This window comes from Mobula birostris, chromosome 13 (genome assembly GCF_030028105.1).
Source record: "Mobula birostris isolate sMobBir1 chromosome 13, sMobBir1.hap1, whole genome shotgun sequence".
NCBI classification, from domain to species: domain Eukaryota; kingdom Metazoa; phylum Chordata; class Chondrichthyes; order Myliobatiformes; family Myliobatidae; genus Mobula; species Mobula birostris.
Genome location: NC_092382.1, coordinates 109,925,330 through 109,939,993, shown reverse-complemented (window position 1 = coordinate 109,939,993; position 14,664 = coordinate 109,925,330). Strand labels below are relative to the sequence as shown.

Here is a 14,664-nt window from a genome sequence, read left to right as displayed (position 1 = left end):
GGCAGTCAGGGTTCCTCAAGCCTCACTTTCATCCATTCAATTCAATCCTCAACAGTTTCGGCAGAAGGCCCACCGTGGAAGCAGATGGCTCACTCCCGCTACAAGGGGCATTGATATGTAAGCAATACATTTCAATTACTGTCAATCTCAGAAAGTGAATAAGTAAAGAGATGACTGAGAAGGGAGATAACAGTCTCGGATTAAATGGATTTGGGGTGGTGGGGGCAGCAGATATAGCATTGCCGGACAACGATTGGGAGGGCACGGTAGTTTAGCAGTTAGTGAAACGCTATTTCATGACCAGCGTCACACGTTCAATTCCCGCCGACTTCTGTCAGTTTCCCCAACGACCATCTGGATTTCTCCCTTAATAGCAAAGACCTGTGGGGTTAATAAGTTAATTGGTCACGGGGATGTAATTTGACGGCGCGGGCCGGTCGGATCTTTTGCCGTGTTGTATCTCTCAATACAGATAATTTATAGAATTACTGATATTCATTTAAAGAATTTTTGGAAACATCGTAATTAAGCCCCCACTGAATTCAGTCTTCCCACTTTTCCCACCTCCCCCATATCCCACAAACTCACCGACCTCACCCACCCTTGACAAGTGCCTTTCAAAAGCAAAAATGTTCGGATACAGGAAATCTGAAAATAAGCATCGGGTTCGGTCACATCTCTGGAGAAATGACCATTCATTACCAGCGTCACTGACTCCCAACGTTCCCGCGCTCCAAGACACCACCCTCGCTTAAACACGCACCGTATTCCCCAGTGACATGTCGACAGTTTAACTGAAGAAAGAATTGGACAATGAGATCGACAGAAGTTTATAGGTATTTATGAAGTATTTTATTTGTTTACTTAAGCAACAACAAAGCAATGGCCTGGATCCATCCAACCAGACGCTGGGGTTTGGGAGCTCCGGCTGAAAGCGGGACACCAGCACGGGGCAGCTCACAACTCGACGTCGCTCTTCAGCAAGGGCTTGACTGAGGACAGCTTGTCATTCCAGTTGAAAGCGCAATAGTTGGGCCATTCGTTACCCTCGAAAGTGATGCGTCGCTCACCGCATAGGTTGGCGTGCTGGAACAGAATCCACACGCCTGCCTTCACCTTATGGGAAGAGACGAGGTTTACGAAGCCGGCTCTCCTCAGATCATTCGTCGTTTCCCTAATGCTGCAGCTTATGCCGTAAAAGTTGACGTGCTCGTACAGAACGATCTCCGGGTTCTTCAAATCCTCCTTCACCAGCCGCAAAGAGAGAATTTTCTGATCCAGATCGCCCAGACTTGCGTGGTCTCCGGGACCGAGCACCTTGAACGCCCCCGTGAAGTTTTCGCAGGCGTACGCCACCCAGTGCTGGCCGATTACTCTGATCGAGCGGGCAGTATAACCGAAGTTCCGAACAGTAAGGTCGGGAACGTTGTCCACAAAGTCCTTGTCCTTCCCGGTAAAGTCAGGGTTTTCGTAGAGAGTGATTTTACTCATCTTGATACAGCGGTGAGTGCCGTCCACGAGTTTACAGAGGCGCAGCTGAAGCGAGAGTTGTTCCCCGGGTTAAATCTGCTCAGTGTTCGGTCAAACGACCAACAACAGCCATCAGCCAATCACGCTTTAGAGGAGCGGCCCCCTTTGGGAGCGGGCACGTCTGAGAGGCAAAGTTGTTGTTTCGAAGGGTTGTTGAAACTTGGGTGATATCCAATTCCTGTAGCTGGATTGTCAGGGCGGTGCGAGATCAAGGAATTCGGGCAGACTGCTGGAGGTGGGGCCGATCCTTAAGAAGATGTGGACTGCTCAGAACATCAGCGACCAGAGTTTTAACGAGATGCTGGGGTTCCACCGAAGATGCAGGCAGGCGGATTTGTCTGACCAAAGGGGAAAGGGTGAGGGAGACAGACAATGCAGAGTTCTCCCGTGTCCGTTTCACTTAGCAACAACGCTTCCCCCTTGGGTACTGCTGAGGTTGGGTGGTAACCTGTGAGGGAAAAAGAACAACATATTGTGTTCAGTGAAATTGAGGTTATGACCAGCTCTGAGGTTAGCGGGGAAGGCGCAGGTCAGGAAGGGGTTGGGGGAGAAAAGACATTCTGTAGCCGCACGAGAGATGGCAAGTTGAAGTTTCCCACCCGGATTTCTTTTTATAGTAGAAAACATATATATAAACCAGGTTAATTAATACTAAAGATGTAATGGTATAAAGATGGGGAAATAAAGCTATTCGAGATAGAATTGTGGCTGACCTGGGCGCTGGAAAGCGAAAGAAACGCAGCAAACTATGGGAAACTGAAGATATAAATTGTTAAAAGTGAAATTAGTCGGGAGTATCTCTACCCTACTTACTTGAGAACCTCCAGGTGAAACTCCTGGAGGAGAGACGATAATGATAAAAGAGCTGTTGAAGCTGCAGCTACAACTAGCAGCATTTGTAACGAGACAATATCGTCAGATACGAATGTCCAAGATCTGTACCGGGTAACCGGTAATTAGTTCTGTTTTGAGCTACTCAAACCAGAGCGGGAACAAAGTGTTCCATGTTTGATTAGATAGGGCATGAAGTGAAAAGATGAAGATCACGACGGAGAGGGAAATGGATCAGCCATGATGAAATAAATGACAGTGCAGAGCAACTTCTGCACTCAATACTTTGTTTCTTGAAGGCCAATGTGCCAAAAGCTTTCTTTATGTCCAGATGCCACTTTGCAGGAATCTTGGCGGTCGCTTTGTAAGTCTTGCCCTGGATTTCCCTTCACCTCACACTTGTCTGCATTAACTTTCATTTGCCATTGTTAGACCATTTTCCCAGCTGCTCCAGATCCTGCTGCAAGGTTCGATAGTCCTCCTCGTTGTCCACTGTGCCCCAGATCTTGCTACGGCTGCAAATTCATCTAGTTTAGCAATTTTTATTGACTTTTATTGACGGTGCCGTTGCTTTGCAGTAGTTCAACTAAGCTAAAAATGTTTTGTTGATGGTTTTAATCTGTGCTCAGTGTCTGAGGCTTCTCCACTCAGTGTCCAACCATAATCAGCCAGGAATGATGGATGCCAGTTGCCCTGATACTGTTTCTCCGCGACCAAAGCTTTCAAAAGGCTTATCACTGACAGCACCGACATTTGCAGGGAAGAAGTCCAAATGGTGTTACACAGAAACATAGAAAATAGGTGCAGGAGTAGGTCATTCGGCCCTTCGAGCCTGCACCGCCATTCAGTATGATCATGGCTGATCATCCAACTCAGAACCCTGCACCAGCCTTCCCTCCATACCCCCTGATCCCTTTAGCCACAATGGCCATATCTAACTCCCTCTTAAATATAGCCAATGAACCGGCCTCAACTGTTTCCTCTGACAGAGAATTCCACAGATTCACCACTCTCTGTGTGAAGAAGTTTTTCCTAATCTCAGTCCTGAAAGGTTTCCCCTTTATCCTCAAACTGTGACCCCTCGTTCTGGACTTCCCCAACATCGGGAACAATCTTCCTGCATCTAGCCTGTCCAATCCCTTTAGGATTTTATGCGTTTCAATCAGTTCCCCCCTCAATCTTCTAAATTCCAACGTGTACAAGCCCAGTTCATCCAGTCTTTCTTCATATGAAAGTCCTGCCATCCCAGGAATCAATCTGGTGAACCTTCTTTGTACTCCCTCTATGGCAAGGATGTCTTTCCTCAGATTAGGGGACCAAAACTGCACACAATACTCCAGGTGTGGTCTCACCAAGGCCTTGTACAACTGCAGTAGTACCTCCCTGCTCCTGTACTCGAATCCTCTTGCTCCCAATGCCAGCATACCATTCGCCTTTTTCACCGCCTGCTGTACCTGCATGCCCACTTTCAATGACTGGTGTACAATGACACCCAGGTCTCGTTGCACCTCCCCTTTTCCTAATCGGCCACCATTCAGATAATAATCTGTTTTCCTATTTTTGCCACCAAAGTGGATAACTTCACATTTATCCACATTAAATTGCATCTGCCATGGATTTGCCCACTCACCTAACCTATCCAAGTCACCCTGCATCCTCTTAGCATCCTCCTCACAGCTAACACTGCCGCCCAGCTTCGTGTCATCCGCAAACTTGGAGATGCTGCATTTAATTCCCTCATCCAAGTCATTAATATATATTGTAAACAACTTGGGTCCCAGCACTGAGCCTTGCGGTACCTCACTAGTCACTGCCTGTCATTCTGAAAAGGTCCAGTTTATTCCCACTCTTTGCTTCCTGTCTGCTAACCAATTCTCTATCCACATCAATACCTTACCCCCAATACCGTGTGCTTTAAGTTTGCACACTGATCTCTTGTGTGGGATCTTGTGAAAAGCCTTTTGAAAATCCAAATATACCACATCCACTGGTTCTCCCCTATCCACTCTACTAGTTACATCCTCAAAAAATTCTATGAGATTCGTCAGACATGATTTTCCTTTCACAAATCCATGCTGACTTTGTCCGATGATTTCACCGCTTTCCAATTGTGCTGTTATCACATCTTTGATAACTGACTCCAGCAGTTTCCCCACCACTGACGTTAGGCTAACCGGTCTATAATTCCCCGGTTTCTCTCTCCGTCCTTTTTTAAAATATCACTCGGGATGTTTTTGAAGCTTGGCTGTCGTCATTGCTGCAATACACGTCTTTACTTCTAGACTTTGCCTGCAGTTTTCCTTCACATTAGCATCTTCTATTTGAGCACTACAGTACAAAACAGGCCATTTGGCCCATCTAGACCTTGCCAAGCTATTTTTCTGCCCAGTCGCACTGACCTGTACTGGACATTACCCCTTCCACACATGTGGTTATCCAAATCTCTTATCAATCTTGAAATTGAACTTCTGCTGGCAACTCATTCCACACACACTCACCATACTCTCAGTGAAGATGTTCCCTTAAACATTTCACCTTTCACACTTAGGGAGTTTCTGCTGCTGGCCACATATTGCTCGTCATCCAGTTTCCAATCTCCACGTGTCCATCGGACATCTCACATACGCGATAATTGTTCCCTTTCGGAGTAACCTCCACCTGCGTACTTGAAGCGTCTGATTTTATATTCATTTCTTACCATTTCAAATGTAGCATTCCAGTGTCATTGGCGGCTGTGCTGTGTGGGACTGGCTTCCACGACCTACGACCAATGACACAGGAATGCAATTTTTGAATTGGTCACTCTGAAGGAGAACAGCTATCACCAACGTGAGGTGCCTGACGGACACGTGGATATGTGAAACTTCACAACGAGGAACATTCGGCCAGCAGCAGAACTCTATTTTAACTGGTATCCTATTTTCTGTTCTTTGACTGTACATGGAATGTCAGGAAAACCTAGTTGATGTGTAATTCCCCGATCATTATTGCAAGGGGAGAATCTTATTCCACCTGCTTCCTCAGTACTTCCTGCCCATCCATCTGTCTTCCTATCATCTGGAAATTTGGTCACAAAGCCATCAGTTCCATGATCCAAATCATTGACATATAACATAAATGAACCGGTCCATAGAAACATAGAACACCACAGCACAGAAACAGGCCTTTTAGCCCTTCTTGTCTGTGCTGAGCCATTTTCCTGCCTAGTCCCACTGACCTGCACCTGGACCATATCCTCCTGATCAAAATCTGGGTCAGCAGTCTTATCACAGTTGGAAAGAAACTGTTCCCAAATCTGGCCGTGCGAGTCTTCCAGCTCCTGAGCCTTCTCCCGGAGGGAAGAGGGATGAAAAGTGAGTTGGCTGGGTGGGTCGTGTCCTTGATTATCCTGGCAGCACTGCTCCGACAGCGTGCAGTGTAAAGTGGGTCCACGGACGGAAGATTGGTTTGTGTGATGTGCTGGGCCGTGTTCACAATCTTCTGCAGCTTCTTCCGGTCTTGGACAGGACAACTTCCGTACCAGGTTGTGATGCACCCTAGGACAATGCTTTCTACGGTGCATCTATAAAAATTAGTGAGGGTTTTAACCAAATTTCTTTAGTTTTCTCAGGAAGTAAAGGCGCTGGTGGGCCTTCTTGGCAGTGGACTCTGCTTGGTTGGACCAAGTCAGGTCATTTGTGATATTGACCCCGAGGAACTTAAAGCTTTTGACCTGTTCCGCTTGTGCACCACCGATGTAGATGGGGTCATGCGGTCCGCTACTCCTTCTGAGGTCAACAACCAATTTCTTCGTCTTGCTGACGTTGAGGGGTAGGTTATTGTCTTCACACCATGCCACCAGGTTCTTAATTTCCTCTCTGTACTGAAACTCATCATTACCCGAGATGCGGCCTATAATTGTGTCATCAGCAAACTTATATATTGAGTTTCATGGAAACTTGGCTGCACGATCATGGGTGGACAGTGAGTACAGCAGAAGGCTGAATACACAGGGCCTGTACTGTGCTGTACTATTCTATGTTCTATGTTAAAACACGTATACATTACCACATGCGGGACACTAGCGGGAAAGACAGCAGAGCAGAAGTGGCTGGAGTTTATGCGAGAAGTGAGAAATGTGCAACACAGATATATTCCAAAAAAGAAAGAAATTTTGAATGAGAAAAGGATGGAACCGTGGCTGACAAGAGAGGTCAAAGGCAAAGTTAAGCAAAGGAGAGGGCATACAAGGAAGCAAAAATTAGTAGGCAGGCAGAGGATTGGGAAGTTTAAAAAAACTTACAAATGGAAACTAAGAAGGTCATTAAGAGGGAAAAGATGAACTATGAAAGGAAGCTAGCAAATAATATCAAAGAGGATACTGTGACGGGGTCCTGAATTACCCCTATAAACTGTGCTCGATTACGCTATGAACTGTGCTTTTGGAAGAGAGAGAGAGAGAGTAATTTAACGCCGACATGTTATTTTGAAAGAGAGAGAGAGAGAGAGAGAGAGAGACGAAGACTAACTGTTGGACTGTCACTTTAAGGCATGAGAAAGAACTGGCTAACTTTTGGATTTCTGCTGAGCTGGAGACAGAACCCAGCAGCTCGTAAGTTGCTATGGTGACTGAAGGCGGCGTTATTTGATGGACACTCGATGCTATGATTTTCCGGCAGCGTGTCGATACTTCCCAAGGACATTCGCCTGCTCGTGATTTTCTTACACAGGGAGAGGAATGAGGAGTTATTTGAAGGACAGTTGATACTCAGTACAGTGAGATAAATAGGAGGTCAGATGATATAGACCTCAGACACATGTTTTGGACACGGAATGAGCTTCGTTGTGCCCGTGTAAAAAGTGGGTTTTTGGAGGATCGATCAGTGACTCTTGCAGTGAGGAAAAGGGAGTGACTGGTGGGGAGTTGTCCATGTGTCCACCCTTGCCTGGGTGATAACTCCACCACAGAAAACTGGTTGAAGTTTTCTGTGTTCCCTTGTTGAGGTCACAGTCGGTGACTTTTAAAGGATTTCGGAGGACAACGAGAATATCGACAGCGTCAGCTCATCTGAAGACTCAAATCTCTCTCTCTCTCTCTCCATCACTACCCAACTCAACACCACGAATGAACAGAACTGAACTTTACTCATCATCATAAGACTGTATCTTTTTACCCCTTGACTTGAAGAATCTTGGTTGTTCACATATATTTCCACACTTACTGATTTACTTAATTATATATAATCATTGATAACCTGTTTGATTTACCTACATCTATATTGCTGTATTGCATAGTTACTAATAAATATTATTAGTTAATAGCAATACTGGACTCCAAAGTGTTTTCTATTTCTGCTGGTTCTTTATTCCCGTCACGGGGTTCGTGACAATACGAATAGCTTTTTCAAATATATAGAGATTAAAAGGCAGCTGAGAGTAGATAGAGGACCGATAGAAAATGATGCTGGTGAAATTGTAATGGGAGGTAAGGAGATGGCGGAGGAACTGAACGAGTATTTTGCATCAGTCTTCACTGAGGAAGACATCAGTAGTATACCGGACACTCAAGGGTGTCAGGGAAAGGAAATGTGCCCTCACCTTTATTGGCTAGGAGAGCTATTCTGTTGTACTAGAAGGATCCGAATCCATCTATGTTTTTTTTGGCTCTCCTCCATTATGTCTTGTTTAAGTTTGGAGAAAATAAGGAGTTGGACGTTCGATACATCTTTTAAATTTGAGCAAACTTGGCGACAATTTATTCAATGTTATCATATGATTTAATCTTTTTACTTTTCCAGTTAATTTTTTTTTCTCCACGAAGTTTTAGATTTGATCAGAAAGATTTTCCCCTTTTTTAACTGCCTCCCCAAAATGGACTGCCCAGTCCCCCTTTTTTATATTTTAGGTTAGTTTAGTGAGGTTTTTTTTTCACAGTGACAGGAAATCTTGAGTCTTTTTTTTCTATGAACTGTTAAGAGGAGAAGTGGTTCTCTTGTCACTTTATATTAGCTTAATACTATTTATGATTTTGACAGTGTATATACCTTCCTTTGTTTGTACTATTATTGATATATGTATTTGAGATAACCTCTCCTTTGGTTTGTATTTATGCTTACTCTTTTAAATTAATAAAAAAAAAGGATTGCAAGGAGAAATGTGCGCAGTCACAATTACGACAGAGAAAGTACTCAGGAAGCTGAATAGTCTAAGGGTAGATAAATCTCCCGGACCAGATGGAATGCACCCGCGTGTTCTGAAGGAAGTAGCTGTGGAGATTGCGGAGGCATCAGCGATGATCTTTCAAAAGTCGATAGATTCTGGCATGGTTCCGGAGGACTGGGAGATTGCAAATGTCACTCCGCTATTTAAGAAGGGGGCAAGGAAGAAAAAAGGAATTTATAGACCTGTTAGCTTGACATCTGTGGTTGGGAAGTTGTTGGAGTCGATTGGCAAGGATGAGATTAAGGAGTATCTGGAGGCATATGACAAGATAGGCAGATCTCAGCATGGATTCCTTAAAGGAAAATCCTGCCTGACAAACCTATTCCATCTTTTTGAGGAAATTACAAGTCGGAAAGACAAGGGAGATGCAGTGGATGTTGGAGGATCCCCGTTCCTGTTCTCCATGGTCCACATCTCTCCTATCAGATTCCTTCTTCACTGTGTTTAGCATACAAACATATATCAATTACAGCATGGAAACAGGCCATCTCGGCCCTTCTAGTCCATGCCAAACTCTTACACTCACCCAGTCCCACCGACCTGCACTCAGCCCATAACCCTCCATTCCTTTCCTGTCCATATATCCATCCAGTTTAACTTTAAACGACAACATCGAACCTGCCCCAACCACTTCTCGTTCCACACAGCTACCAATCTCTGAGTAAAGAAGTTCCCCCTCGTGTTACCCCGAAACTTTTGCCCTTTAACTCTCAACTCATGTCCTCTTGTTTGCCTGAAACGTCGACTGCACCTCTTCCTACAGATGCTGCCTGGCCTGCTGCGTTCACCAGCAACTTTGATGTGTGTTGGTGACAGTACTCCAAATGTGGCCTAACCACAATTTTATAGAACTGCATCTTTACCTCGCGACTCTTAAACGCTATCCTACGACTTATGAAAGCTAACACTCCATAAGGTTTCTGAACTACTCTATCCACCTGTGAGGCAACTTTCAGGGATCTGTGGACATGTACCCCGAGATCCCTCTGCTCCTCCACTCAACCATGTTTCCTGCCACTTACTTTGTACTCTGCCTTGGAGTTTGTCCTTCCAAAGTGTACCACGTCAAACTTCTCCGGGTTGAACTCCATCTGCCACTTCTCAGCCACTTCTGCATCCTGTCACTGTCTCTCTGCAATCTTTGACAGCGCTCTACACTATCTACAACAGCACCAACCTTTGTGTCATCTGCAAACTTGCCAACCCACCCTTCTACCTCCGCATCCAGGTCGTAAATAAAAATCACGAAAAGTAGAGGTCCCAGAACAGACCCTTGTGGGACACCACTAGTCACAATCCTCCAATCTGAATGTACTCCCTCCACCACCACCCTCTGCCTTCTGCAGGCAAGACAATTCTGAATCCACCTGGCCAAACCTCCCTGGCTCCCATGCCTTCTGACTTTCTGAATAAGCCTACCATGTGGAATCTTGTCCAATCTTGCTCCTTGGAATGTTTTTCAACCCTTGGACTGGATCCAGCAGCTCTGGCTGATCTTACCAGTTCTTGTGAAATCTTCATCACTATTCTCCACCTTATACCAACAAATCAAACGGAAAACACTTTCGTGACAGTTCCAGGTAAATTTATTATCAAAACATGTATACATTACCACGTGATTCATGGAGATTCAATTTCTTGCACCTGTTGAGAAAGAAAAAAAACACACAACAGAATTTATTAAAAACTGCACAGGAAAAGACAAAGACAGAGAAGCTACCGATGGGTAAGGATAATAAAGGGTGAAAATAAAAACAAATACGACTATGATATTGAGTTGTAGACTCTGTGAAAGTGAGTCTGTAGGTTGTGGAATCAGTTGAGATTTGTTGATGAATGAGGTTATCCACACCGGTTCAGGAGCCTGATGGTTGTAGGGTAACAACTGTTCCTGAACAAAAGGGGTCCAGCGTCCCTCTCCCAGATGTAGTGGTGAGGAGAGAGCGTATCCTGAATGCTGGGCATCCTTGATGATAGATGCTGCTTTCCTGTGGTAGTGGCCCATGTGAATCACAAACAGAACCTTCTCCTGCTGGGAAAGTGCAGGATCTAATAGACTGTGAGGCAAGACCCTCTTGAATACATTTGTCCTTGACCAGCATTTCAGGTCCTGGGAGGGAATAAAGTCTCCCTCATGTGGACAGGATCCTGAAATAACTATGGCACAACTGTAGAGCCGATGGGGTGGTGCGTGTGTTTTCCATCTCTTCACTGAAAACCTCAAGGCGGTCGGAGTATTCCTCGGAATCTTATTGAGAACATCATAGGTCAAAGACTAGGGAATGTCAGAGGCAGCTCGGAAACATAGATTACAGTCTTTGGAATCCTGTAAGCTTCTGGGAGGCAGAGCAGATGACAGCAGGAAGCCCAGCCCAGGATACTGCCATTAGACCATAACAGGGCCTTGCTGTCAAAACCATGGACACTCTCAGAGGAGGTCCAAAATCTGCCTCCCAATCTGCTCTTCAGTATCTCTGCTGCTACCAGGGGCCCTGTAGAATACTCCCAATAGATTAACTGCTCCCTTGCTGTTCCTGACTTCCACCCATACTGACTCAAAAGAGGATCCTGCTACATTACCCACCCTTTCTGTAGCTGTAATAGTATCCCTGACCGGTAATGCCATCCCTCCTCCCCTTTTACACCCCCCATCTATCCCTTTTAAAGCACTGAAGTCCAGGAATATTGAGAATCCTTTCCTGCCCTGGTGCCAGCCAAGTCTCTGTAATGGCCATTACATCATAAGACCATAAGACCATAAGCCAAAGGAGCAGAAGTTTGCCATTCGGCTCATCGAGTCTGCTCCGCCATTTTATCATGAGCTGATCCATTCTCCCATTTAGTCCCTCTCCCCTGCCTTCTCACCATAACCTTTGATGCCCTGGCTACTCAGATACCTATCAATCTCTGCCTTAAATACAGCCAATGACTTGGCCTCCACTGTCTGCCCGTGGCAACAAATTCCATAGATTCACTACCCTCTGGCTAAACAAATTTCTTCGCATTTCTGTTCTGAATGGGCACCCTTCAACGCTTAAGTCATGCCCTCTCGTACCAGACTCCCCCATCATGGAAACAACTTCACCACATCCATTCTGTCCATGCCTTTCAACATTCAAAATGTTTCTATGCAGTCTCCCCTCAATCTTCTAAACTCCAAGGAGTACGGTCCAAGAGCGGAAAAACGTTCCTCATATGTTAACCCTCTCATTCCCCGGAATCATTCCAGTGAATCTTCTCTGTACCCTCTCCGACGTCAGCACATCCTTCCTTAAATAAGGAGACCAAAACAGCCCACAGTACTCCAAGTGAGGCCTCACCAGCGCCTTATAGAGCCACATCATCACATCCCTGCTCCTATACCCTATTCCTCTAGAAATGAATGCCAACATTGCATTCGCCTTCTTCACCACCGACTCAACCTGGAGGTTAACCTGAAAGGTATCCTGTATGAGGACTCCCAAGTCCGGTTACATCTCAGAACTTTAAATTCTTTCCCCATTTAAATAATAGTCTGCCTGTTTATTTCTTCTGCAACGTGCATCACCATACACTTTCCAACATCGTATTTCATTTGCCACTTCTTTGCCCATTCTTCCAATCTATCCAAGTCTCTCTGCAGACTCTCCGTTTCCTCAGCACTACCGGCCCTTCCAACTATGTTCGTATCATCAGCAAGATTAGCCACAAAACCATCTATTCCATAATCCAAATCGTTGTTGTACAATGTAAAAAGAAACGGCCCCAACACGGACCCCTGTGAACACCACTGGTAACCGGCAGCCAACCAGAATAGGATCCCTTTATTCCCACTCTCTGTTTCCTGCCAATCAGCCAACGCTCTATCCACGTGTATAACTTTCCCGTCATTCCATGGGATCTTATCTTGTTCAGTAGACTCATGTGTGGCACCTTATCAAAGGCCTTCTGAAAACCCAAATATACAACATCCATGTGCAGGATCTAATAGACTGTGAGGCAAGACCCTCTTGAATACATTTGTCCTTGACCAGCATTTCAGGTCCTGGGAGGGAAAAACGTCTCCCTCATGTGGACAGGATCCTGAAATAACTATGGCACAACTGTAGAGCCGATGGGGTGGTGCGTGTGTTTTCCACTCTTCACTGAAAACCTCAAGGAGCTCGAAGTATTCCTTGGAAACTTCCTCAGAACATCATAGGTCAAAGACTTGGGAATGTCAGAGGCAGCTCGGAAACATGGACTACGGTCTTGGGAATCCTGTAAGCTTCTGGGAGGCAGAGCAGATAACAGCAGGAAGCCCAGCCCAGGATACTGCCATTAGACCATAACAGGGCCTTGCTGTCAAAACAATGGACACTCTCAGAGGAGGTCCAAAATCTGCCTCCCAATCTGCACCTCAGTATCTCTGCTGCTACCAGGGGGACTATAGAATACACCCAATAGATTAACTGCTCCCTTCCTGTTCCTGACTTCCACCAATACTGACTCAAAAGAGGATCCTGCTACATTACCCACCACTGACTCAGGCAGTGCATTCCACGCACCAACCACTCCCTGAGTAAAAAACCTTACTTTAATATCCCCCTTCAACTTCCCACCCCTTACCTTAAAGCCATGTCCTCTTGTATTGAGCAGTGGTGTCCTGGGGAAGAGGCGCTGGCTATCCACTCTATTAATTCCTCTTATTATCTTGTACACCTCTATCATGTCTCCTCTCATCCTCCTTCTCTCCAGAGAGTAAAGCCCCAGCTCCCTTAATCTCTGATCATAATGCATACTTTCTACACCAGGCAGCATCCTGGTAAATCTCCTCTGGACCCTTTCCAATGCTTCCACATCTTTCCTAAAGTGAGGTGACCAGAACTGGACACAGTACTCCAAGTGTGGCCAAACCAGAGTTTTATAGAGCTGCATCATTACATCGCGACTCTTAAACTCTATCCCTCGACTTGTGAAAGCCAGCACCCCATAAGCTTTCTTAACTACCCTATCCACCTGTGAGGCAACTTTCAGGCAACACACATAAAAGTTGCTGGTGAACACAGCAGGCCAGGCAGCATCTCCAGGAAGAGGTGCAGTCGACATTTCAGGCCGAGATCCTTCGTCAGGACTAACTGAAGGCGGACACTTACCCCGAGGTCCCACTGTTCCTCCACTCAACCATGTTTTCTGCCATTTACTTTGTACTCTGCCTTGGAGTTTGTCCTTCCAAAGTGTACCACCTCACACTTCTCTGGGTTGAACTCGATCTGCCACTTCTCAGCCCACTTCTGCATCCTGTCACTGTCTCTCTGCAATCTTTGACAATCCCCTACACTATCCACAACACCACCAACCTTTGTATCATCTGCAAACTTGCCAACCCACCCTTCTACCTCCGCATCCAGGTCGTAAATAAAAATCACGAAGAGTAGAAGTCCCAGAACAGACCCTTGTGGGACAACACTAGTCACAATCCTCCAATCTGAATGTACTCCCTCCACCACCACCCTCTGCCTTCTGCAGGCAAGACAATTCTGAATCCACCTGGCCAAACCTCCCTGGCTCCCATGCCTTCTGACTTTCTGAATAAGCCTACCGTGTGGATTCTTGTCAAATCTTGTTCCTTGGAATGTTTTTCAACCCTTGGACTGGATCCAGCAGCTCTGGCTGATCTTACCAGTTCTTGTGAAATCTTCATCACTATTCTCCACCTTATACCAACAAATCAAACCTACAATTTTTTCTTGACAATTTCAGGTAAATTTATTATCAAAACATGTATACATTACCACGTGATTCATGGAGATTCAATTTCTTGCACCTGTTGAGAAGGAAAAAAAAAACACACAACAGAATTTATTAAAAACTGCACAGGAAAAGACAAAGACAGAGAAGCTACCGATGGGCAAGGATAATAAAGGGTGAAAATAAAAAAAAATACGACTATGATATTGAGTGGTAGACTCTGTGAAAGTGAGTCTGTAGGTTGTGGAATCAGTTGAGATTTGTTGATGACTGAGGTTATCCACACCGGTTCAGGAGCCTGATGGTTGTAGGGTAACAACTGTTCCTGAACAAAGGGGTCCAGCGACCCTCTCCCAGATGTAGTGGTGAGGAGAGAGCGTATCCTGAATGCTG

The 14,664-nt window shown here is 45.5% G+C and overlaps 1 protein-coding gene across 1 annotated transcript; it reads right to left on the bottom strand.

The window, feature by feature from the left end:
- Window positions 1-957: 957 nt before the first annotated feature.
- On the bottom strand, window positions 958-1,491 carry LOC140208156 (epidermal differentiation-specific protein-like). The gene has a single exon (XM_072276637.1). The coding sequence runs from the start codon at window positions 1,489-1,491 to the stop codon at window positions 958-960; it is 534 nt and encodes a 177-aa protein (XP_072132738.1).
- Between the last annotated feature and the right edge of the window lie 13,173 nt (window positions 1,492-14,664).

Bases quoted from the DNA above. Each gene is read 5' to 3' on its own strand.
- LOC140208156 (XM_072276637.1), bottom strand. From the start codon at position 1,491: ATGAGTAAAATCACTCTCTACGAAAACCCTGACTTTACCGGGAAGGAC.